Here is a 26048-nt window from a genome sequence, read left to right as displayed (position 1 = left end):
TTTTTTTGTACTGGGATGGAAATGTTCCTCGCTGTTCCAGGCCGGGAATGCCTAACCAAATGGGCCCTAAGTTTGCAAGTCGTTTTGGATCTAACTTTATCATGGAAAACTTTGAGAACATGTTTTTGTTTTCTACTAGGATGATAAGACTACCCCAGTATATAAATGAGAGGATCACGGTCAATTGAGGATTACAACTTCCAAACGTCAAAAAATAAGAACACCTATCCTTTTACCTTAACTTTTGCTCTACCTTATTATTCATCACATCTCATATTAGCAAGATGTCGCGTAGTTTTACGTGGCCTTGCTAACCTTAGGATAAAATGTTTGTTTAAATATAATATACTCCCTCCATACTTAAAAATAAAGTCGTTTTAAACAAAGCTTATGTTAAATATTGGGAATATAAATCATGAATAATTGTTGAGTTTAGAAATGTAAAAACTATACGAGTACATTTGTCTTGAAAAATATTTCTAAAAAAATATACATATATCATTTTTTGTTAAGTTTTATAAAAAACAAGAAGTCGGCTTTAGAGACCGTATCGCTGTCCAAAACAACTTTACTTTTTACTTTTTAGTGTGGAGGGAGTATATACCTTCCTACTAATACGACGAAGGAAAGTGTGTAGTTACTTACCCTTGCGTGGTGTCTTGGTATCACACGAGTACCTTCATGTACTCGCAGTAATATCCATAGTGCTCACTTCCGCTACAGTTGCTTGTGGCACCGGCTTGATGCATCGTGTTTTGTATATGAAAACACAAAGTACTTCGGCAGGAACATAACTGATCCGAAATACTCCCTCCATCCTAAATTGTAAGTCATTTCAAAAATCTTGGAGAGTCAAAGCATTTTGACGTTTGACCAAAATTATAGAGAAAAATACTAAGATTTGTAACGTAAAGTGAATATACTATAAAAATATAATTAAGAAAGATTCTAATGATACTTAGTTAGTACCATAATAATTAATATTTTATAATATAAATTTGGTCAAACTTAAAAAAATTTGACTCTCCAAGATTCTTGGAATGACTTACAATTTGGAATGGAGGGAGTAACTTAGTTTTTTGAGTCATACCATTCATTTTGTCTTCCGTTTAGGATTGTGTTGCCCTTTAAGTTCCTTAATTTAGTGCCTGTATACCCTGTTCTAATATATTGAATGATCCAAGTTAGTGTCCTAAACTGATCTTCGCAATTATATTAATAACTTTGTTAATGAGGATGATCCATGTCAAGTATCGAGTGCATATAATATATATATATATATATATATATATATATATATATATATATATATATATATATATATAACCGCCTGCAGAAATGAGTTTCTACAGGCGGTTCTCAGTTAACCGCCTGTGGAAACTTTTATTTCCACAGGCCTATAGCCACTGGCGGTTCGTCAATCCGCCTGTACAAAGGGGTTGCGAACCACCTGTATAGTACCTCTGTGTACTAGTGTACGAGCCACCCGCTCGTGCATAGCTGCTCGGTCATGGCGACCTAGCCTAAGGCCCAGTACAAACCATACATACCAGCAGTGCGGCGACCCTCCCTGAAAACCAGAACCAGGTAGGAACCACACTGGTGAGCCCTTCTCTCATGCTTAAGTTTGGGTTAGGGTTCTTGATTAGGGGGAAAATGGGGATTATTTGGGACATTTCTCGGGTTTTGCCCAATCATCTCCTTCTAATTGCTTATTGAGTCATCACAACATGAAAATGATTACTAATTTGTGAGATTTGGGCAGATCCAAGATTAACTGCGATAAAATAGTGAAAACCCTATCAGTAAATAGTTAACTTAATCATGAAATTAACCTTAGATCGCATCTAATGTAGAATTTAATGTACATACTAACAACTCAAAATTAATCTAATTCGATACTAAATTCTCTTAACCATGCACATGAAGACATAACAGATCATGTAAAAGACTAACCATGTGCATGATAGATCTGAACAGAGCATAACTGCATATAATCTGACTTAAACTGAAACTAAACTAACATGACAGAGGCATAAAACATGATCTAGCACTTAACAGGGTCACGGTAGATCTAAGCAGACTCTGGATACCTATTGCTGAAACTAACCTTAGCATAAAAATATGTAGCACATGTACACAGGATCTTAACAATTAGCCTAACACATGACCACAACTGATCTGATGCTGAAGTACATAAGTGCATTAGTGCCAGACCATTGTTGGCTGTCATCACTAGCGCCTTAGGTGGTTATGCAGTCCTCGGTGGTGGTATAGATGAACGTAGATCACCAACTCAGGGTTTGGTAACCCTCTGCGCATGACGATCTTGATGTACCGGATAGCAGCAGCCTTTTGGATGCCACCGGCACTGTCCTAGACGAGAAACGGACCTTCCTAAACCCTCCAGCGCCTAAGTGATCGGTTTGTGATTTGACTCATATGAAAAATATATAGATGGAGATGTCTCTCGCGCCTCCCCTTATATAGTTGTGTTGTGGCTTGTGGCCAGGGGGCCGAACCCTAGAAGATCTAAGGGTGACGTCAATTACGGCAAATCTTATCTGTTGGCAATATATGACAGGTGGACCAAAATACTTAACAACTAACTAACCTTGTCATTAATCTCGGGATTAGTTGAGATCACATTCCAACATCCCTTGGCCTGTGATGCACTTGAGTAAGGCATTTACTGGTCAGATATTTCCTTCTTAGTAGGTTCTGCCAAATCCCATCCTCATTGATCAACCTAAGCAACCACTTAAGAGATATCTATTTTGTATGTCCAGATTGAGTATTCCTAGCCCACCATAATCCTTTGGTGTACAGAGGACCTTCCTTAACTAATCAGTATTTCTTCTATGTTCGTCACATTGCCAGAAATAGCGGGAGCGATAGTAATCTAGTTTTTGAAGAACTCGTCTAAATAAATGAAATTCTATCCAAGAGCATATGTAGTTAAATAAATTAAACATGCACACCAATATATACTAAACATACTATTAATTAATCTTCTAAAATGCTGGAGCAGCAGCACCTACCCAGCAAGCACGTATTTTTTCATGTCCGGTTTCTCATGGTGCTTTGATCTCTGGTGTTAACAGTACACCCAGGAGCAAATAGTTAATTAACTCATTATGGTAATAAGTATTTAATCAACGGAGCAGGGATCCGGTGCTTCTTTCAGAGGGAACAAGGAAAAGCAAAACAGAGGGCGAAAGAAGAGAGCAGAAACTATTATACCTAGTGGAGCCGTTTAGACATTTATTAGTGACGGTAGGCTCAAGAACAATAGCATAAACTTTTGAGGAACACCCTCGATTCATATCCAAAGCAGCAGAAAAAGGACTCGGCACTTAGAAGTTACAAGGAGAACAAAAACTGTGGTGAAATTGGCTGTCACTGAAGTGAGATGAAATGTTTCTTATGATAAGCTGTTGTCGTTGGACCGACGTGAGCTGGCTGGTGTCCTCTGGTTGCAAGTTTAGTTCATTAGTTAATCCTATTAAAATGTGTGCCATTATTTTAGTCTATAGAGAGCTTCTCACCAACGATGCTGTATAAAGAAAAAAAATTGGTGTCACAATGCTATTATCTATATAGTGTTTTGAACTGTTCAGATCTACATAAACTGTATGCCTGCATTGCGCTTTTACAAAGCATGCATTTAGTTAATGCTCTTGCAAAACCACAGGTACTTAATTGTAATTGATGATATATGGGACAAAGAAGCTTGGACAATCATCAAATGTGCTCTGGTTGACAATGGAGACTCAATCCTTCAACCCTCATCGTAGTTAATGGAAGAAACTAAATTAAGGAATGATAAGAATGATGATGTCCCTCTCAGTCTAGATCAAAATTCCCTAGACTAAAGTGACATGGTAGATAATAAGGCTTCATGAACCCATCTGTGCAGAGCAACATCAGCAAAGTGTCCTCAAACTCATCCGCAAACAAAGGTAGCTCACTTGAATCTAAAACTTTGAAAATAAGGATCCACTACTAGTAAGCTTTTATGTAAAAGAAACATTGAATCTTGCTAAACCTTCCTTTGTACACCCTAGACCTGTATTCCTGAGTTTCTCCTCTTTTTCGCCAGGTAAGTCTTGTTGAGTACCCTAGTACTTAGGGTTCTTTGACCCCTTTTTTGCAGTTGAGACCTAGGAGCCGATCTGTGTTTGGATCCTGTTGTATGACCATCGTCGAGGTCGATGACGATGAGGAGTAGCTTTGACTCGTGGGCTGGGTCTGAGGTTTGGTGGTTCTATATAATATTACTAATGCTAGTCCACAACATATGGTTTATAATCATACTCTACTTATGGTTGGTACTTTTTTAAACAAACGGTTTGTAAATTAAGTTATGTACTACTTCCGCACTTTTACTCCTAAATGGTACTTTTGTATAGTGTTTGTAATATTACAATGTTTCTGCAATGAATGATCCTGCTGTTAGTGTGGCCACTTGTTATCCCTTAATGGTGAGAAGAAGTAGTTTGTTGTTAATTTACCATCATATGTGGTCAGGACTAGCACTACAGATAAGCCAATGATAGCGGTGGATTGGGTACCTTGGTACACCGATAAGTCTTCTGGAGTAGCTAGTTCACTGGCACAGCCGTCAAAGGTCTTTGAGACAATGACAGTGTCAATGGGCCTAGTTGATTAAGAGGATCTGCCACACCCGCTCGGCCTAGCCTACCAGCAGCCACAACCCAACTCCCCTGCCCCTTTCTCCTAGGCCAGAGCCTAGCTTCCCTCTCTCGCTCATGGGCCGCACAAGCAGGCTGGCCCATAGCCCCGCAGTGGACGCCACCTCCTCCTTTCCCCTTCATTGACAAACCAGCCCCATGTCTTTGATTCGCCGACAGGTGGGACCCACCAGTTAGATGCCTTTCTTCCACCTCCAGCCATGACTAGCTTAGACTCTGCTAATGGAAGTCACCACCTGGATCTCTGGGATTTAGCGTGCTACCCTCTCTTGCTGCACTATAAAGCTCCAGGCCCTACCTGTGCCCTTGTTTCATCCATCTGAGCACCGCCCTAAGCCCTAGCTTCGCCACCCTACACGTTCGGATCTCACCAAACTCGGAGCTTGAGCTGCCACCGTTGTCCATGTACTAAGCTGCCCCAAGGTTGATGAAAACCTCTTACCAAGCTTTGCTCCACCATAAGAAGCCTGCATGCATTGTTCTTTTCTATTCTTTCGCCCTCTGTTCCTTGCTCATCATCACCAATTGTTCGCAGGAGGATTTTTGCTGCCCCGACGCCTCCACAACATCTCCGCCCAAATAATGTGACTACGTAAACTCACCGAGGTCCTCTGTACGTCCCCGTTCTTTTCCCGTGGAAAATAGAGCTTTCTAGGCGTTTTTTGCCCAACTCTGGCGACCTCCTCAATGCCAGCCATGGAGCCACAATGTCAGGGGGCACTGTTCCGGACGGAGAGCTCCCTCTCACCACCTTGGATCTAATCCCTACCATCCAACTCTGATTGAACGGCTCAAATCGGCTGATACCCTTTTTACCGGTAAATTTGTTAAAGAGCCCTAGGATTCTTCGGTTTTTGAGCCTACAGTCCAAAGCATATTTGGAAAATATGTCTTTCCCGATTGAAAACATAAAAGTTCCTGGTTTAAAAAATACGTTTTTAGTATTTTGAGAAATGCCACTGAATTTCATTTGGTCTCAAAATGCTCATTTTAACTCCGATTTGACCTGTTCAAAGTTCGTTAGATTCATATTCACATAATCTAGGTGTTAGTAGCACTTTTTCTTAGTTTGCAATTTATTATTTTAGAGGTTCTATTTAATTAATTATTACTATAGGAAATCTTTGAAAATTTATAACTAATCCGTTTTAGCTCCAATTTTTATGATCTTTATATCTGTGTGAATGTAGTGATGCGTATAGTGATTTCATAAACTTTTGATTATGTTTTGCTACTGTTAGTGTACTTTTCTAATAATAGCTTTGTTTGCTTCATATGGTTGGCTCTATTTGCTTGTGTGTTGTTTGGTGATCGAGTATAGACGGTGAGCAATAGAGCAGTACTTCGATGATCAAGACCAGTACCTTAATGACCAACAGGAGCAGCAGGAAAACTTGAATCAAGTTAAGTATAGTTTTGTTTTTTTTTCCTGTGACCATGATCTTATGACTTGATTAGTGTTTAAGTAACAAATGATATAAATAACTTTTTAGCAACTTGAGGATTTATCTGTAAGAGAATCTCTGGGATTGACAGTACAACTATGAGCATTACATGGCTTTGACTTTAATCAAGTGTGAGGACCTTTTCTAGCTTATTAGAGGTTACTCTTGAGGCACAAATGGGAAAAAGCGGATCCCAGGGAATGGTTGTATCACATAGACTGACTGATGAAACCTAGCTGGCCTAACTTGTTAGACAAACCTTTGAAAGACTTCATAATGAACCCTAGTGTCCTTTCTTGGTAGTGGGCTAAGAGGTCGACGGGCCTCGGAAGAAAAAGTAAATCACGACTCATAGTAAAAGTGTACACCTCTATGCAGAGTTTATTAAATTGATATACTAGCCTTTCCGTGTTGGTGATTGTTCGTGGCTAGCTTCGGTGATTGTGAGGGGTTCTTGTGCCTTTTCCGGCGGAGCGCCAAAGATAACTCTAGTGGATCACGTGTCATTGAGCTATCTTATTACTTGTGGGTAGATTCTTGCGGTGTCTACTCTACTTAACAAGGTCAGGTATGCAGTCGACATGCATCCGAACCATCCAACGCTCAAGCTGTCAAGACAGTTCCAAATGTATATGATAGAGGATTTGAAGTAAAATGGTCATGAGGAATTCGAGGAAAGGTAACAGAATCACCGAGAAATTAATGCCAATCTATACTTGTTTGATAGAGGATGAAAACGGATCTTTTCCACCACCCTCCATTGTTCATTTCAGCTTTTGCATAACCACTGGCCTCCTTTATTTTGTCTGAGTCGTTCCATCAATCGCTCGTGTTCTGCTTCTAGTCTACATATTTCTTCACTTCTGCTATTTCGTTTTCTAAGTGCTCAGTTTTGTGTTACCTTGTGCCAGTCAAATAATTAATTGTTCCTCAGCAAAGAAGCACCCACCTTTGTCACACGTCAGAAACAATTCTTCACTTCGTTTTCCTCGAAAATTGCACGAAAAACGAATATGCATTGTAATCATCAAAATACCCTATGTTGTTGTGTTTAGAAAATGAATCCCAAACTACTTTGTCATCATTGAAAAGTTGATCTCACCCTTGTTGTCCCTAAAATATCTGTCATTCTGCTCCAACATATTCACTGGATTGATGAACCTAAACTATTTTGTCAACCGATGTTGGATGCATTCTCTACCCACTTGTCAAGTCTCGGTATGTTTGCCTCACATCAGTGTTTGCCTAAATGGCCTAAACAACCGATTAAACGGCCATTAAACAGTAAATGGTGGCAAACTATTTGTTTAGGGAGTAAATAGGAAATTAAACGGTTGACCATTTAAACGGTCAAAAAAAATGAGAAAACGGTCTAAACGGCCTAAACGGAACGGTTGTAAACGGTATTAAACAAGCTAAACGGTTGTTTAAACGGCTGTTTAGGCAAACACCAGGTTAATCTAGTTGAATTTTACATCAATAATTTGTATACTTAAATTTATTATATTTATAAATATGTACACTTAATTTGTTACATGCATAAATATGTATATTTGATTCTTCTACTATGCATAAACATATATACATACTAAAATAAAAGATTTTTAGTTGCATAAATATGTATAAATGTTAGAATAATTGATTTTACATTAAAAGATATGCATATTTTTGTAATATTGTTTAAAACCGTTTAGACCGTTTTAATACGTTTAAACAGCGCTTAAACTATTTAAACGCTAAACGAAGGGTGACCGACTGTTTACCGTTTAGTGATTAGGATGACATTGCATCACACTGAAATTATTTCATAAGTGGATTGCTAATTTTATGATCTTTTGGGTGCAGTAGGCAATAGTTGCATGAATTTTATGGATTTTCTGTTTCTCAAGTTCTAAATTTAATGCCATAGATTAATTACCACTATATTACTGTGTTAACTACCTCCTCGTGTTTGTGTTATGAACTTTTTTTGAGAGCATTTGTGTTATGAACTTGAGACAGTGATCCTACTCATACTTGAATATAATCAGTTTATTTTTCAGGAAAAAGACACATACTATCGTATTTGTTCCTATCATCTTTCCGTGTGTATTTATCTATTTAGACATGTTGTCACATGGACTCAATTCATGTTATGTCATTTATTTTGCAGGAATGGAACATATTGTTGATCTATCCAATACCAACTATTCATGGTGGGCAATATTTGTAGCACCTTTCATGATTTTGATTATTTTGTGTTGGGACAGAGTTTGTTATCACTTTATCTTTTGAATATTGACCTGAACTATTACTATGGAAGTTGTAATGGCAACGATATTGTTGGTCAACTTTCATTAAAACTATGAAAGATTTCAATGTTGTTTGCCCTTGTTGAGAAATCACCCTTAATTTGATGATTGCTCTAGCGCTTTTTATTAATTTCATGTTCAAAACCGTCTCTCATAGTTGTGCATACAAGCATGTATATGTATTGCTGCTAATGAGAAGCCGTAGAGAGAAAGTAGTTGGCATCAATGCTAAAAAATGGAACCATGGGTGCTGAACCTAGTAATATGAAATTAAATATTTTAAATCATCTTGTATCTTCCCGTACAAGTGACCCCCCTCCCCCCCCCCCCCCCCCCCCCCCAAGCGACAGTGAAAGGATCAACCAAACAAAGCCGCCTAGTAGCATCTAAATTAAGGGGTAATGAATATAAAAGATTACCCCCAAAGGTGAACCAATCCAATGCCTTGTGTATTCATAGATGAACCATGAGTTGCACGTCCAAAACCTTTTGAAGTTTTTCATCTTGCCCTACTAGTGAAGTGTGTTTGGAAGACACCCTGTGGTGAAAGGCTCAATGGACTTTTGGCATGACTGCTGGCTTCAGCATCTCACGCACCTTGAGCTAAAACCTTGCCAAACAACTCCGCACGAAACAGCTGAATACATTTTTTTTACCTGTGCAAGTAAAGCCACTCTAATGTGGCTTATCCGTCTTTAGCGGCTTCTGTGTTTTAGAGCAACATGAATATTGGCCATGGAAACAACTTACGTTATTACGAAATAAGGGTGATCTAACTATGCATCCAGCACAAAAATTCCGTATATCAAACTACTTAATATCAAAACATACAATTTGAACTGTGTTAAAGATTGATTGCAGCTTCTCAACAACAAATGTGTTTAACCACACCATTGAAGGTGATTCTGCTATAAACAGAGCAGCTCAATACAACCAGGGAAAAGAAAGAAAGAGCCCATCAGCGCACTATTGTATGAGTCGTGTAAGTACAGCTCCAGTTCTTCTGGCCAGGTACAGACAGGTTCAATCTCCTACCATTACCCCTGAATCTGAAAGTCAAAAGGCTTCAAATTAGATAGAAGCAAGCTCATCATTCCAAAAACTAATAATTTGTTTTCTAAAACAAAGAATAAATTCTCGGCATGAACAAGGAACGAAAGCATGAACTATCAGCAGAAAATTCAACAGCTCAAATTAACAAGTATGAAGTCATCACTGCAAATGATATGTGGACAAGCTTCAGGTCCTAAAGTTCATGGTCTCCAATGGCATACTAGTGGCCAAAAACGGCTATAGATGTATAGGAACCACAACAACTCATCTTGGATACACTTTGTGTTTCAACACAAGCAAAAGATAGCATCACCATGCATTACCACAGATGATTCAGTCAAGGTATACCCAAAAAAACAGAAACAATGTGAAGATAGTTAAACGAATGATAATACCTGTGGTATGGGAAAACATAGAGGCAGCCATCATCTTCTCCTCCCGGCAGCAGCAGCAGGTGCCCGTTGTGCTCCAGGTTGGCCCTGCCCTGCAGCTTCCTCTGGTATATTGGCAGCTGCCGTAACAGCATTCATGACAATAAGACCAAGCGGAATGATGTACATCCACTGCAAAACAAACAAGTCAGACTAAAGGAAAACGTAGAAACATACATACACACAAACACGAACATATTAAACAAAGTACAGAAAATATTTAGTGCGGTTACTCACATATTTAGCCCAGAAAGATTTCTCAGGTGGTTTCATTACTTCGCCAAGACCATTGTCAGCTTCTATTAACTGATCTGCAAATGATGGGGTTCTGCAAGCACAAAAAATTGTAAGAATTTGGAAACTTCTTTGAGACTCTTCCAGTAGGGATAGATCTGTTAGGTCATGCACAACACATGGACCCTCCCAATTTTTGCCATTGTGGAACTCAGTGGATGCTCTCACAAAAGAATAGTAGCATGATGAGGCGTTTGACGCCCAGACCAAGCCATACACGGGAACAATTAGTGAGGTGCTTCTACTGAGATTAGCGGTGGAAGTTTAGCATTTCAACTATGATTAGCACTGAGGCATGTGGGAGTTTATATAGACTTGTCTTGTCCAGTGTTCTTAAGGTGGTAAAGGCGCCACCATGCCGCCCGCCACCACCACATCGCCCACCTCCTCTGCTGCACCCCCCATCAACCCAGCCGCGACCCTGGTGCCTAGCGCGCCGCTGCATCCTGTACCCCCTACACAGCCGCCAATGTCGGTGGCGGACGCCTTCAACCAGTTGACCGCGGCCATCTATGGCATGCAGCGTCAGCTCGGAGAACTGTCCCTGCGCGTCACGGCGCTCGAGGGTCGCCCAGGATCCTCATCGCAGCCCTTCCTGTATGGGCTGCCGGGGTACGGCGGCATACCAGCCCTCCCGGCGTCGGAGCCGACCATCTCGGAGCCCACGTTCCCTCCTTCTACAGGCGTTCCCATCACCCATATTCCCTTCCCAGCATCCCCATCACCGGTGCCTTCGCTGTCTTCCATCATGCAGGGCGCATCCTTCGCGCCGCAGTCATCCGCCATGTCCACAGCGCCACTAGCCTACGCTCCCCCGCTGCCCCACATCCCCCCTGAGCCAGCAGGGTCAGCTGTCCCCCACTTCCACAAACTCTCCTTTCCCACCTATGATGGCAAGGAGGATCCGCTTGGCTGGCTTAACAAATGCGAACAATTCTTCTATGGCCAGCAGACGCGTCATGCCGATCGGGTATGGCTGGCGTCCTACCACCTCACCGGCACGGCGCAGCAGTGGTACCTTGTCCTCGAATCTGATGCAGGCCGCCCGTCGTGGGATGAATTCCGGCTGCTCTGCCAGCAACGCTTTGGACCGCCACTCAGCACCAACCATCTAGCGGACCTTGCGCGCCTACCATTCACGTTGACCGTGGACGCCTACATGGAAGCGTTCCAGGCCCGCACGGCGCACGCGGGCCACCTGTCACCGCTTCAGAAGGCGCAGTTGTTCACGGGGGGGCTGCCGGACCGCATCCGGGTCGATGTGGAACTCCACAACCCGCGCGACCTCCAGCGGGCCATGCGTTTAGCACGTGCGTACGAGCGGCGCAACACCCCTGCTGCGTTCCTCGCCCTTCCAGCTCCGGCCTCACGGGGGGCGCGCCGGGGTCCTGCTGCGCAGCAGGCGCAGCATCGTCAACATCGTCGGCTACAACCCCGCTTCCTCGCGCCTTCAAGCGCTTGTCGCCGGAGGAGATGGCCGAACGTCGCAAACAAGGGCTGTGTTATAACTGCGACGAGCCGTATGTGCGTAGCCACAAGTGTGCTCGCCTCTTCTTCCTAGAGGCCGCCGACTACATCGTGGAGGAGCCACCAGAAGAGGAGGATGTCGCCCCAGCGGCCACCGCGGCAGCCCAGCCCCTGTTTGATCCTGAGGCGCCTTTGATCTCCCTGTCCGCGATTACCGGCATCCGGACCGAGGACACGATGCAGCTGCGCGTCCAGATTGGCGCCCATGAGTTCACCGCGCTGCTGGACTCCGGGTCCACGCACAACTTCATCAGCCTACCGGCTGCTCAGTGCGCCGGACTGGTCTTCCACGATTGGCGCCCATGTTGTGGTGGCCAATGGGGACCGCGTTGCTTGTCGCGGCCTTGCCCGCGATGTCGCCCTTCGGATCGGGGAGGAGTTCTTCACGATGGACTGCTACACCATACCCCTCGATTGCTACGATCTGGTGCTTGGTGTGTCCTGGCTGCGCACATTGGGCCCTATCTTGTGGGACTTCGACGACCTCTGTATGGCGTTCACGCACCAGGGCCGCAGGGTGCTGTGGAAGGGCATCGGCTCCACTCGCTCCGACATTCCGCCAACCAGGCGCCTTCACGCAGCCCGCGTGCATGCTGCACGTGGCACGGAGCAGGAGCTTCTGGAACGCTTACTGGCCACCTACGATGACGTCTTCGCTGCTCCATCCGGGCTGCCCCCAGCGCGCCCGTGTGACCACCGCATACACCTCAAACCCAACACAGAGCCCGTGGCGGTGCGTCCCTATCGGTACCCCCATCTCCAGAAGGATGAACTGGAGAAACAGTGTGCGTACATGCTGCAGCAGGGCATCATACGCCCCAGCACCTCACCGTTCTCTGCACCAGTGCTGCTCGTCAAGAAGCAGGACGCCTCTTGGCGGTTCTGCGTGGACTACCGAGCCCTGAACACTGCCACAGTGAAGGACAAGTTCCCGATCCCCGTCGTGGAGGAGCTTCTGGATGAACTCCACGACGCGCGCTTCTTCACCAAGCTGGACCTTCGCTCGGGCTATCATCAAATCCGCGTCCACCCCGACGATGTGGCCAACACTGCGTTCCGCACGCACCATGGCCATTTTGAATTTCTGGTCATGCCGTTCGGGCTGTCCAACGCACCAGCGACGTTCCAGGCGCTAATGAACTTTGTGCTGCAGCCATTCTTACGCAGGTGTGTCCTTGTCTTCTTCGACGACATTCTAATTTACAGCACGTCGTGGACATCCGTGCTGTCCTCGACGTCCTGCGCGCACACCACCTCCACATCAAGCGGTCGAAGTGCGCGTTCGCAACCCCCTCAGTCCAGTACTTGGGCCACGTGATCTCCGCTGCAGGGGTTGCCATGGACAGTGCCAAGGTGGAAGCTGTGACAGCTTGGCCACAGCCCCGCTCCGCAAGGGGGTTGCGCGGCTTCCTTGGCCTCGCCGGATACTACCGGCGCTTCATCAAGGATTTTGGCTCCATCGCTGCCCCTCTCACGCTGCTCCTTAGGAAGGAGGGGTTCCACTGGACAGACGCAGCCACTGGGGCCTTCTCGGCCCTAAAGGCTGCCATATCCGCCGCGCCGGTGCTGCACCTCCCCAACTTCGACAACGAGTTCATCGTCGACTGTGACGCCTCGGGCTCGGGTTTCGGCGCTGTCCTCCACCAGGGCGCCGGTCCGGTGGCGTTCTTCAGCCGCCCCTTTGCGGCGCGGCATTTGAAGGTGGCTGCATATGAGCGCGAGCTCCATTGGCTTGGTGCAAGTGTTGCGGCATTGGCGACCATACTTGTGGGGTCGCCACTTCGTCGTGCGCACAGACCACTTCGCGCTGAAATTTATGTTGGATCAACGCCTCTCCACGATACCGCAGCACCAATGGGTCAGTAAACTTTTTGGCTTCGATTTCAGGGTTGAGTACCGCCCGGGTCGGCTCAACACGGTGGCGCACGCCCTCTCTCGCCGTGATGGCGAGATCCTGGCGACCGCTGCTCCTCTCCTAGCAGCGATCTCCAGCCCCTCGTTCCACCTCTTCGATGATCTGCGACAGGAGATCACAAACTCGCCTGAGCTGCGCGTGCTGCGTGACGCCGCTGCTGCTGGAGACCGCGGCGAGGCGTGGTGCGTCCGGGACGGTCTTCTTCTCCACAAGGGCCGTGTGTTTGTTCCTGCCTCTTCCGCCCTGCTGCCCGAGGTACTGCAGCTGGTGCACACGGCCGGCCATGAGGGCATCCAGAAGTCCCTTCAGCGCCTCCGTGCAGACTTCTACATCGAACACGACCAGAGCTTGGTCCGCGACTACGTGCGCGCGTGCGCCACCTGCCAGCGCAACAAGACAGAGGCCCTTCACCCGGCGGGTCTGCTCCAACCACTTCCAGTGCCGTCCCGAGTATGGGCCGACATCTCGATGGACTTCATCGAGGCGCTTCCCAAGGTCCATGGCAAGAGCGTGCTACTCACGGTGGTCGACAGGTTCTCCAAGTATGCCCACTTCATCCCGCTGGGGCATCCGTACACGGCGGCGTCCGTCGCCCGTGCTTTCTTCACCGACATCGTCCGGCTCCATGGTTTCCCAGAGTCGATCGTCAGCGACCGCGACCCCGTGTTTACAGGTCACGTTTGGCAGGACCTCTTCCGGTTGGCTGGGGTGCAGCTCCGTATGAGCACTGCGTTCCACCCCCATACAGATGGCCAATCCGAGGCGGTGAACAAGGTTATTGCTATGTACCTCCGCTGCATCACCGGCGATCATCCCCGTGATTGGCTCGATTGGCTGCCATGGGCTGAGTTCTGCTACAACTCCTCGTTCCACTCCGCCCTCCGCACAACTCCGTTTCAGGTGGTCTACGGTCGTCCTCCGTCGTCGCTGCTGCCCTATGAGCCGGGCACTGCTCAGACGGACTCCATCAACACATTGCTCACTCGCCGCGATGAGTTCCTCGCCGAGGTTCGCGCCCGTCTTTTGCAGAGGGTCCATCGTCCCAAACACGGCGACGGCAGGGAATTAGGGTAGAGGATCGATGAACAGTAACTCGCCAGGAGCGAGAGAGAGACAAATCTCTTTCCCTGGCTAAATCTTTATTCCTTGACTGTTTAGGCCTTATAGGCAATTACAAATAATAAAAGGTAACAAACTCCTGAATATCCTCATATTTTTAACCCACCAAAAAAATGGGTTTATCAAACTAGATAATAGTTAACCGTCCGGGACTTGGGAACCACCCGGGGGGGCCCCCCCCCCCCCCCCCCCTCCCCTCATGCAAGGGCATCAGCCACTGGCTTGGTTCCGACGTTGGTAAGACTTGCCCACCATAACACATGGTGACCCAGCCCCTTCTAACCGCCTAGGTGATGCTAAAGTGATTATAAGGCGAGCCAAGTGGTGGAAGACAAAAAGAGGAAAGAATAAGGTGGGAGGAAGGATGGTGCATGCAGTGGCTGCTTGTCCTTGATGGTTGATCTCCCTCTTATTCTTCCTATCTTTTCCCTCCTTCAATCCCTCCTGCCCGCTTATTTTGGCATGGCAACAGGGATACCGAGGATCTGTTATTAGGCGAGGCCTTGAAAACATTGGTCATCTAAGCATAAATAAAATTGTTTTTCCCATTGGATGCGCAGATTTTTGTAGTGGTGCTTCATCATTCTCTCTTTATTTAAGCATCTATTGCCATGTGCATGCCCTTAAATGGGATGCCGAGATTCCAGTAATGTGCTCATTATCCCGCATCTATTGTGCATGCCCTTAAAAAGATCTCTTAATTCAAACTATTTTTATTATTAAAACAAATTACCAGCTTTATAATAATCAATTTATTTAATATATTTTTGTAATCTCAAGAAAGTAGTAATTTACCTTGGTGCCTGTTCAGCAGTCTTCAGGATAGTGTAAGAGCTGAATGTCCATTTTGATGGCTGAAACAAAATTTAAACATGCCAATATGTTACCATAAACTTGAAAACTGTTAATCACCAATGAATGTACCACAGAAGATCAAATAAGTGCTAGAGTAGAGGTGTTAGTTGTAATGTAGCACAGTTTGGTGAAAGATTGAACAACTCTAAACAGTTTAATTTGAGAAATTTGTTACCACACAGTGTTGTACATTAAATCAATAAGCATTTCACCGTACTTCAGTCAAAACTAACTAATCAACGTCAACTCAAATTAACCCATTTTGAGCAATCTAATCTTCAGAGCCAAACCAAATCACAGTTGACATTCATTCAAAATTGAATTATTTCATCAAAGTAAATTTAAAACAATGGTTTGTACCCTCCCTCAAATTAAATTATTCCGTCCCTCCCTCCCCCCTCTCAAATTGAATTATTTCAACAAAGTAATTTTAAAACAATGATTTGCTCCCTCCTTCTCTCTCTTGAATTATTTCCTCAACCTAATTTTAAAACAATGATTTGTACCCTCTCCCTCCCTCCGATTGCAGGCCAATCCATAATGCGAACATTACTAATTTCAGGATATTTAAATGTCAAAAGGCTACAAGTTATCAGGATCCTTCTATCAATCATTAATTCCGTTGAACACTCATAAATCATAATATAAATCCTGAAATAAAACTAACCAATTTCATTGGCCTAGGGTATTGGCATCCACCAACAGAGCCATAATTGACTGCCAAAATATTTACACCATCCTGCAAATAAGCAATAGCAAAGTATAATGTGAATTGCAACACCAAGGAAACTTTTATCGGTATTCTAAAAAGCTAATGGAATGCAATTCTTCAAAATGGCTGCAGTACGAAAAAATAACATTTTTTCCATGCAGCTACTTGGAATCCATTACAAGGATAGAGAAAATGTTAGGAAACTCAGGTAATCGACATAGTATGTTATCAAAATGGCAGCAGCATTTTTTTTTCTAAGTAGCTACTTGGAATAGATGACAAGGATAGAGAAAATGTTTAGAAACTTCATGTAATCAACATGCTATGTTATCAGTACAGGTGCTAGAAAAAATGAGCACAAGGTGCATCTTCTGCTCTCTATCAATACTGGAGATTTGGGCGGTGATAATGTAAAACAAAATAAAGTTAGCTAAATGCATCAATTGATGTTATTACATACATAAAGTTTCTAGGCTATCCCAAAATTTCCCATCATTATAAACAAATTTTAAAGAACAAGATATATGAATAGAAATAATGAAATGGAGAAAGTTACCATGTGGATAACAATGTGTTCATCCAAACTGTCACGTGGAATGCATCTCTAAGAAACATAAGAAACTCAAGACAGTTAAGGAACTGAAATGGATAACTCTAGAATCAGACAATAAATCAATAGTTCTAATAATAAGATAACATCACAGTTTTTGCAATACATCAAGCAGTGGTTTCTTCTTATAACTAATCTAATTGTTTTATTTATTGATTGTTCCACAAAAAATGTACACGCTAGGTGCTAACAAAAGGACAGTGATTTGGGGACACTTTTTAAAACATGCCTTATTTTACAGGTTTCAGTTGGTACAATGATTTGAAGAACAGATAATTGGAGTATTGGGCTTATTTTATGATCATAGTAAACAGAAACACACTGATGAACTCTGTAGTCAACTTACAGCTTTGATTGAAGAAGCAACATTATGTTTCTTTGTAGTGTCCAACACATTAGATGGCAGCCTAATTGTATAAAAGCCATCTTCCTGAAGCAGTTTCTTCAGTGACAAACAAATGCATAAGCACCAAATTAGTTGAAAAAAATAGATTGTCCAAGAAATCAGGGTAAAAACTGTGGACAAGAAGTTACCTTGAAAGCCACTTTATCATCCTCATTTAAATCATTCCTTGTAAAGCGAAGCTTAGTGAGGGTCTGATCCATAAGAATAGTACAGTTAGGGAAATAGTTTTCCTCGCTTGCATTTACAGCATTTACTGTTGAAGTGAGAAACTAGATATCTAACAAATCCATAACATAAGTCAAATAAGAAATTTAGCTCTCTTAGCTCATATCTACAGTGAGCATAGGTGGTTATATTCACCAACGAAACTGGTCAAATTAGAACTCTAGCAAACATAACCAAAAGTCAACCATCATTGATTGAAAGTAAATATTTACTGGAAGCACATAATTCACAATAAATCTTATTGTCATATATAGTGAATCAAGTATACAGAAAAAATAATCCACAGCAAAATGATGTACAGACTATAGGATCACCAAAGTTTCAAGCCTAATCAATGCATGTTGCATTTTGCAAAGGAAGGTTATGGCTTGCTCCTAAACTTTGTGAAATTGTATTGCCAACTCTCAGTTACGAATAAACATTCCATTTTACTTTTTGACTTTTGTGCAACACAGTTCCATTAAAATAAACCACTGTAGAAAGCATCTAGATAAGCTGCTGTGATTTTGGGCCATTTGAAAACTGGGGCAGACATCAAAGTCCAAAATAATGAAGCCAAAAGGTACTATAATAATAGGCCTTGTGCAAATATGAGCTAAAACGAGAAGGAATGATTCCATGAAGGTTCTGGGCAGATCAGATTTTGATTGTGTTCAGTTCATAACAGATTGCAATCCCATGTACTATCCCCCTCTAAAGTACAACTACAAGGCATAGAGTATGCATTACTTTAACAAAATGATAAACAAGTAAAAGATATTTAAAATTGGATATCATGTGCTTAACAGGAACAGACATGGAAGTTAATGCATATAAGGTATTTTCATACATGCAAAAAGTTGTGATGTGCTAGGGCCATGATTAAATGCGAGGTATCATCAGGACTAACTCTGTTCCGAGTTTATTTCTGACATATATGAAATTAAGTATATATGTAGGCAGGAGGTGCTGTTGTATAATTGGATGAGATACAGGGTAAAAATACAGGCTTAGTTAATGGTGATTCAGCAGACCACACCAAAAATCTGTTGTATGCCCAGCCCCGTGTCCATTTGTAATTATTATTCTTGTAAATCTTGAAACATATGATTCGAAATCGGGATGATGTTTTCACTGTCCCCACCCAATAAATTCCGCAGTATGTAAGATAAACAAAGAAATTGAACATAGCAGCTGATAGTCTAATGTTTGAAGACTTTATTTCCTTATCTACATGCCAATTCTCTGTCTTTAATTTAATGTCAAATACTCCCTCCATCCTGTAATATAGTGCATTCTATAACTTTTAGGACAGATTAAGAGAGAAAACAAAAGACGCATGTGCCCTTACTTTATTTCCAAATAAGACACTATCATCAACAAGATTAGTGATGATTTGTTGATAAATGGAAAGTTTTAAATGCAAAACTGATTTCTGGCTTCTAGAATGCCTTATATTTGAGGACAAATTTTGAATGCTAGAATGTGCTATATTACAGAACAGAGGGAGTATTTCCTGTCCCTGGGATACTCTCCATATAACCAAATACCAACTCAGTTATCCACATATAAAGAACCTTCCTAATGGTAGGGGAATGTCATTTGTCTAAATGAGACAATGCTAAGTAATTTCCAAGCTAAACAACCTCAGGCCCATGCTAGTGGTGTTAACCACAAATTTTGTATGTCACACTAGACTAAGCTTCATGGGATCTACTTGTGATTTATGATTTGGAGGCAGCACGATATATGATATCAGTGCTCTTTAATTATTATCTTATACCCTTTTCTAATTTAAATAAAAATATTAGTCTTTTTTTAATAGTCAGCTATATCTTGGTTGCACTGTCGGTAGAACACATACACCATCATAAGATCCAATTCTCAACTCACACTTATCATAACAACCCAAAGCAAATGATTCACTACCTCTCCCGACCAAGCTAACAGGAACAGAACATCTACGAATAATGTTAAGGCATCCGAAATCACGATCCAGAACTAGCTAAGAGCTAGCCATCCCAGATCCATTGACCAGAGCGTAACCAGGCCAACCATACAGGCGAACCAACCAAACAACCAAGATATAGCAACCAAAGAGAGAGACTAAGACGGTAAGACCCACCTGCGTGCCGTGGGCGAAGGTCTTGAGGCGGGCCGAGAAGGTTCCAGCTGGGACGAAGCCCTTGCCGTCGCCAAGGTCGTGCTCGAGCGTGAACTGCACTGCGTTGGACTCGCCTGCCCCGGGCAACGGCGCGTCCGCGGATCTGCGGCGGGAGGAGGAGATCGCCGGGGCCGCCGGCGGGGAGGGAACGGAGGGGCGGGCGCCGACGCCCTCGAACTCGTCGTCGTCGTTGAGGAGGAGCTCGTCGGACTGGAAGGCGGCGGCGGCAAGGGAAAGAGAGAGAAGTAGGAGAGCGGCGAGGGCGAGTAGAGAGCGGCAGGGCGGCGCCATGGCGAGAAGGCGGAGGAAAAGGCTTGGAGTGGACTCGGAGAGAGATCGGAGTCGGACAGATCGGTCGAGGTTTTCATGCCAAAAAAATCAATTTTAACATTCCAACTGTCCAATTTACCTCCATCAATTATAAAAAAAAATCAGATTTAAGACTTCTATTTTAACTAGTTAAGTGCACGTGCGTTGCTACGGGTATATATAGAATCTCATGATAGATAACCTCACGTGTAGAACATATATAAAATCTCATCCATTCATTAATATTTTTTTACATAAAGCTAAATATTAACCATAGAAGAAAAGAGGCATGGTAGAAATAATAATCATCATGTTACAAATTAAACATAAAGTCATATAGTTATTAAAAATATATTATAATATAATGAGTACATCCAATCAATAAGATATACACAAGATCATCATACGCTACGTGTCTTCTATTGTTCCCAGACTTCTTCTATTATCTAAAATGCAAATGGATACAATCATACAACAAATGTTAGTAACAAAGGACACAAATGTAAGAAAATATAACATTTATACAAAATAGAAGATAATACCTTTTCATAGAGTGAGGACCTCTTTGTAGACAATATTTTTTGTGTATGTACCATTTATTTTTGTATTATTTTTCTTATCATTCGTATCACTGGGCAGGACAGCAAGGATCCTGATATTCAATCTGGCAGTGGCTCTAGATAGCGCAACATACAGCTGGCCATGAGAGAACACTGGTTCAGGCAAATACACACCAACATTGGGAAGAGTCTGCCCCTGTGCTTTGTTAATCGTCATGGCAAAACTGAGTCTAATAGGAAACTGCTTCCTCTTGAACTGGAACGGAAACATCTCATCATCCGAGGGACATAACGGAATCCGTGGTAGGAAGATTCGCTTTCCGGCATGGTCTCCAACCATAATTTCTGCATCGATAATATTTCTTTGGAACCCTCGAACCACCAGTCTGGTTCCATTGCAAAGTCCACCTGCAGGGTCGATGTTCCTTAGCAATATGATCGGACACCCAATCTTAAGCTTTAACACATGTGGAGGAAGACCATTGGGGGTCAAAGTGTTGAGGAACTCAGATGGGTAGTGGTTGTGTGGATCATCCACGACACTATCAAAGCTATGGTACACCATCTCATCCCCTTGGAAACGACTTATCATCTTCATGTTAATCATATCAACAGAGTCGTTCCGCGCAGATAATATTGCTCGTGAGGTGATGTAGCTCTTGTCTGACATATTGGCATTGAGGGCAGGAAATATGCAGTCAATTAACATATCAAGATCACCGTCTTTTCCATTCTGTGGTATGCATATATCATCAGGAAGGTGGATTTCACCATTACAATTAGCCTCCTCAGAGCCTCCCCCAATACGTAGCAAGTATTCTGCAAACCATGGATCGTTCTTTGCCCTCATGTTGCGCACCAATTTGAGATGTCGCATGGAATTCCAAAGGTACGACATCCGCAGTGAGGCACCAACTATTTGTGCCCTAGACCCTCTTCGAACAACTGGGAGAACCTGCCTAAAATCTCCACCAAACACCATAGTCTTCCCCCCAAACGGGAGGTTAGGACGGTCCATGATATCACGGAGGCTGTTGTCTAGCGCCTCAACACCTTGTCTCTTCATCATTGTCACCTCGTCCCAAATAATAAGGGATGCGGTCTGAAGCAGCTTGGCAGTACCACTCTGTTTTGTGAAGGTACAAAAGGCTCCATTATCGAGGGTGAGGGGAATCTTGAAGCGTGAGTGGGCGGTTCTACCACCAGGCATTATTGACGCAGCAACACCAGATGTTGCTGTTGCCACAGCAATCTTGTTCTGACTACGTATAGTAGCGAGTAGGGCCCTATATAGATAAGTCTTTCCTGTGCCGCCAGGTCCATCCACAAAGAACAAACCCCCATGATCGGTATCAATAGCAGACATAATCTCATTGTAGGCAGCCCGCTGCTCCTTGTTAAGGGTCTTTGATAGTGCCATGTCATCAATGCTTGCCTCAACGCTAGCCTCCTCAAAAATCTCCCTGGGAATATCACCGGATGGATCATATGTGTCATCGATATCAGGAAGTGGGTACATCTTTATGTCCTTCTGCATTGATTCTAACAACTTTCGAATATCTATGAGGACCATCTGCTCCACCGCAAAGGTTGATTGGTTATTGCGCCTGTAGTCCTCTGACATTGCCTCCTTATGCTTTTCCCAGAGTTTTAATACATCACTCGGCTCACAAAAAAACCAAGATTGTTGCAAAGAGCCTTCGCAGTGCATATGGCATCATCCATAGAGTAGCTTCAGCAAGGCCCTCGTGCAGCGTGTTGTCCGCTTCAATGAAGCCCCTTCTTTCTGCAGCTTCACGGAAAGTCGGTAGGAGTTCGCCAGACACCGTCCTTAGATCAGTGAACGAGGTAGCACCAACCACATGATTTAGAAGCACCCTAAGATAGTAACGCTCCCCTTCAGCCGGATTGGCACATACAACTCTTCCAATCTGTCTTAAATGATTCTTTTGCGCCCTCCTAATCCATTGTTTACCTTGTGAGTCCCACTTATAGTACTCAGGAAAGTCCCGATACAATATACCACGGGCATGTTCAGATGTGTTGTTCTTCTCGAAGAAGGTTGTAAGCATCGACCTTTCAACACCTGGACGATTAAGCACTCGTCGAACACCTTCACGTCGATGAAATGATACCATGTGCATGTCAGGAAGATGGAGCTGCAAGGACAACACTGAAGGGGACCTATCACTTATATCAAAACCATATATCCTCCATAAGGCTTCTGGTGGAGTTACCCATCTAGCATCCCTGTACTGTTTGATCTCATCGATGTTTCCTTCATTGTCCTCCTTGTTAGCCTCTCTCACAGCTACAGACGTGCGGTCATGACCCTTGTAAATGTACTTAAACAAATACTTGACGGCCTTGATGCTCCCACATGCTTCAACATTGATGTGGCAATTGAACAAACGTAGGAGGTATGGGTTGTAAGGCACGACCCATCTATTGTCAAGCTCATGCCCACGAACTTTTTCTTTTCTACCATCATCACGTCGTCTATAAACTGGGTATGAATCCTTGCCTTGTAATGTGGCATCACAGAAAGGTCGTGGGTAATGGTTCTTGCATGATTCACGGCCCTTTGTGCATGGGCAGTTGCGATTAAGTACTCCACAAGGGCCATGCATCATATGCTTTGTAACCATTTTATACAAGTCTGGATACTTCTTCTTGTTTGGGAGCTCGGCAGAGATGAGTAGGTCATACTGCTCTGGGCACGTGATCTTGTAGCGTCTGTCCATGATTAGCAAAAAATGTGCATGCGGTAGACCCCTCTTCTGGAACTCCACAACATACACGTGTGCACGGACCTTTCCAAGGATATCCTTTTTTAACAACACGTGCTTAAGCTCTTCCAGTTTTGCCCTAAAGACCCGATCAATAAGGTCTGGACGATCCTGTGGTGTTTGTCCAGGGTACAACTCACGCGTGATCTCATCCCACTTTGGATTACATGTCATAGTCAGGAAGATGTCTGGTTTCCCAAACCTTCGCACCAGTGCCATGGCATCCATGTACCTACGCCTCATGTCCCTCGGGCCTCCGATAAACGACGAAGGCATCACGGTCCGCTTTCCAACAGCTTCTGATCTACCCTCACCAGCATGCAGGCTATCAACCAATCCTTGGTAGAGGTCGGCCCTAATCTCAGTTTGATGATTGCATATGTAATCCAATCGAGAACTCTCGATTTTGATGTATGTGTCCACTGCAAATTGTTGGAAAAGACGCTTGCCATGAAGTATGGGATTAAAGATTCCTGGTCGTATCTGGAACTTGTAGCAGTAGTAGTCACGCACAGAAACACATAAATTTCCCGTAGAGTCTACAAAAACTATGGTATTAGAGGTGTTCTTGTGATAATGGTTTGATATACATGAAAAGTATAAGAAGATAAACAAACCTGTTTCTTCTTCTTCAGTACCACTACGAGCCTTACGCAGGGCACGAGCCACGTTGACATCCTCCATAGTAACACCTTTCTTTGGGATATCCATATGCCATCCAAGCTCACCTCTAGGGAAGAAGAGTGGGTATGAAAGAGCATCATAGCATCCATGGTATGATCGGATGCCATGCCTGCTCCTATCTTTCCCATGTAGGACTACACTATTCTCAAATTGACCAAGGAGTTCACTACCCTCGATCCAAACAGCAGCCACCTCCGAAGCCAGCGGTATGTTGTATGTCCTTTGGTCCAATCGCTGATCAAGGTTAAGTGTAAGATGATAGTCCTCGAGGTGTTCAGCTTGCCCTAGACTCCTCAAATGTTGTGAGTACGGGTTGTCACGAAGGATGGCCACCAGTCTGTCTATAACTTCTTTATCTTTTTTATACTGCTCTTCACGACACCTTCGATACCGGTGCTCAAGGCTCGGATCATCATCATAGAAGTAAAGCTCAAGATGTCTGGGCTCCTTACCATCTTCTATACCAAATGACCTTATGTTGTGATAGATCATGCCATGTGCACGAAAGGTATATATGCCACTATTTCTAATGTTAGCAGTAGCACTATCGAGGCGACAATACAAGGAAGTGAAAGAGAAGTGGCCATTGAAAAACCTGATATTGCTACGAAAGTGCCTAGCATCCGCATCAGAGCTCGTCCAAAGCCTCATGAGCTGGTTTGGTACGACGGGTGCATTCAACTCAACCTTTCTGTTGCGGCAACAAAACCCAGGAGGTTCTTTTGGAAACCTCTTCGCTCCACAATGGTGGCAATCTGGGACAGGTTTTAGCATATGTGTCTCTTGGGGCATGTTACTATACACCATCTCATACGGGTCAGGTCCTTCAGGGTTAGAAGTTGTGTCTTCCTCAGTAGTATCACTTTGGACATCATCATCTGATTCATCTATTGAAATGATTTGAACATAAAAATGAAGGTCAGATAAAGGAGTGGATGTTTAGAAAGGTAATAGGTATTTGTTTACAAATACTATTTACAAATACCTTGACCAGCAAACAAGTATCCCTCATCCTCTTCCTCATCCTCTTCAAATATATCGCCCTCATCATCATCTGTGATCACCACAGTGCCATGATATATTACAACTTAGGTAACATTAAAGGAAAGTAAATAAAGAATGCAAAAAGTAGTGCAAAATACTAGTGTCATCAAATAAAAGTTGTGTGGGTGTAGCTGATGCATTTTGATTGCTTGATCCAACGTTTTCTGTCAATCACATAATTGACATGGTTGAGATAGGAATAAAGTTGTTCCATGTCAAGGAACGGGGGTAGGGAGGTCTTGTTACTTACTGTTGTTGGTCACGGTTGACTGAGTTAAGGGCGTTTCTTCATCCGCATGGTCTATCTTCATGCATTCATCATCATTGTTAGCTACTCCCATGTTTTGACCGATGCGACGCTCAAACATAGTGTTACGATGGGCTAATAATGCATTTCTTTGCCCAAATGTAACATTTTGTCTATGTGTCATATGACCAAGTAGTACATCACCGCATCCATCATCATCATCAACAACAACATTTGTCTCCTCAGTAGGTTGTGGGAAGCAAATAGGTGTTGCAGTAGATTCTGGGATAATCCAATCGCTGGGGCTTACTATGGGTCCATGAGGCCTAGATGAGTTTGCACCGGGCCACACCATCTTCGGATTAAAGAGTGGATTTTCCATTGCAATGGACTCATTGTTTAAGGTGTGTCTCTGCACCTCCCTGGAGCGGTTTGTAGTCACTTTCATTGCCTCTTTTCGAGATGGAGTTTTATTGTAAAGCCTCTGTTGCTTGCGCCTTTGTTCCCGTTGCTCAGGTGTCTTGTTTGCATATGTATTCCTAAACCTTGTAGTCATGTCTGCATATGTCGTCCTGAATCTTTCACGACCAGCCATGACTTGCTCATTTGTTAACTCTCTCTTATGTGAAGCATCGTAATCGGTTATGCCTACTGTTGAAACATGGGTGCATTGT

The 26048-nt window shown here is 43.6% G+C and overlaps 3 protein-coding genes across 3 annotated transcripts; all 3 read right to left on the bottom strand.

Annotated features, from left to right (window-relative positions):
- On the bottom strand, window positions 9220-20104 carry LOC8071807 (ER membrane protein complex subunit 10). Its single transcript, XM_002449364.2, has 9 exons — window positions 19703-20104; window positions 17502-17564; window positions 17314-17409; window positions 16914-16961; window positions 16313-16384; window positions 15586-15644; window positions 10173-10263; window positions 9900-10067; window positions 9220-9500 (listed from the first exon to the last, which is right to left on the bottom strand). The coding sequence occupies exons 1-8, from the start codon at window positions 20030-20032 to the stop codon at window positions 9930-9932; spliced, it is 897 nt and encodes a 298-aa protein (XP_002449409.1). The 5' UTR covers window positions 20033-20104; the 3' UTR covers window positions 9220-9500; window positions 9900-9929.
- On the bottom strand, window positions 20597-22234 carry LOC110435897 (ATP-dependent DNA helicase PIF1-like). The gene has a single exon (XM_021461995.1). It carries the CDS (start codon window positions 22232-22234, stop codon window positions 20597-20599), a length of 1638 nt encoding a protein of 545 aa, XP_021317670.1.
- LOC8071806 lies at window positions 22278-26047 on the bottom strand. Its single transcript, XM_002449363.2, has 3 exons — window positions 25378-26047; window positions 25069-25137; window positions 22278-24970 (listed from the first exon to the last, which is right to left on the bottom strand). Exons 1-3 carry the CDS (start codon window positions 25967-25969, stop codon window positions 22278-22280), a joined length of 3354 nt encoding a protein of 1117 aa, XP_002449408.2. The 5' UTR covers window positions 25970-26047.

Source organism: Sorghum bicolor, chromosome 5 (genome assembly GCF_000003195.3).
Source record: "Sorghum bicolor cultivar BTx623 chromosome 5, Sorghum_bicolor_NCBIv3, whole genome shotgun sequence".
In the NCBI taxonomy this organism is placed as follows: Eukaryota; Viridiplantae; Streptophyta; class Magnoliopsida; order Poales; family Poaceae; genus Sorghum; species Sorghum bicolor.
Note: the sequence above shows the minus strand (reverse complement) of the source record. Positions and strands in the feature narration are given on the sequence as shown.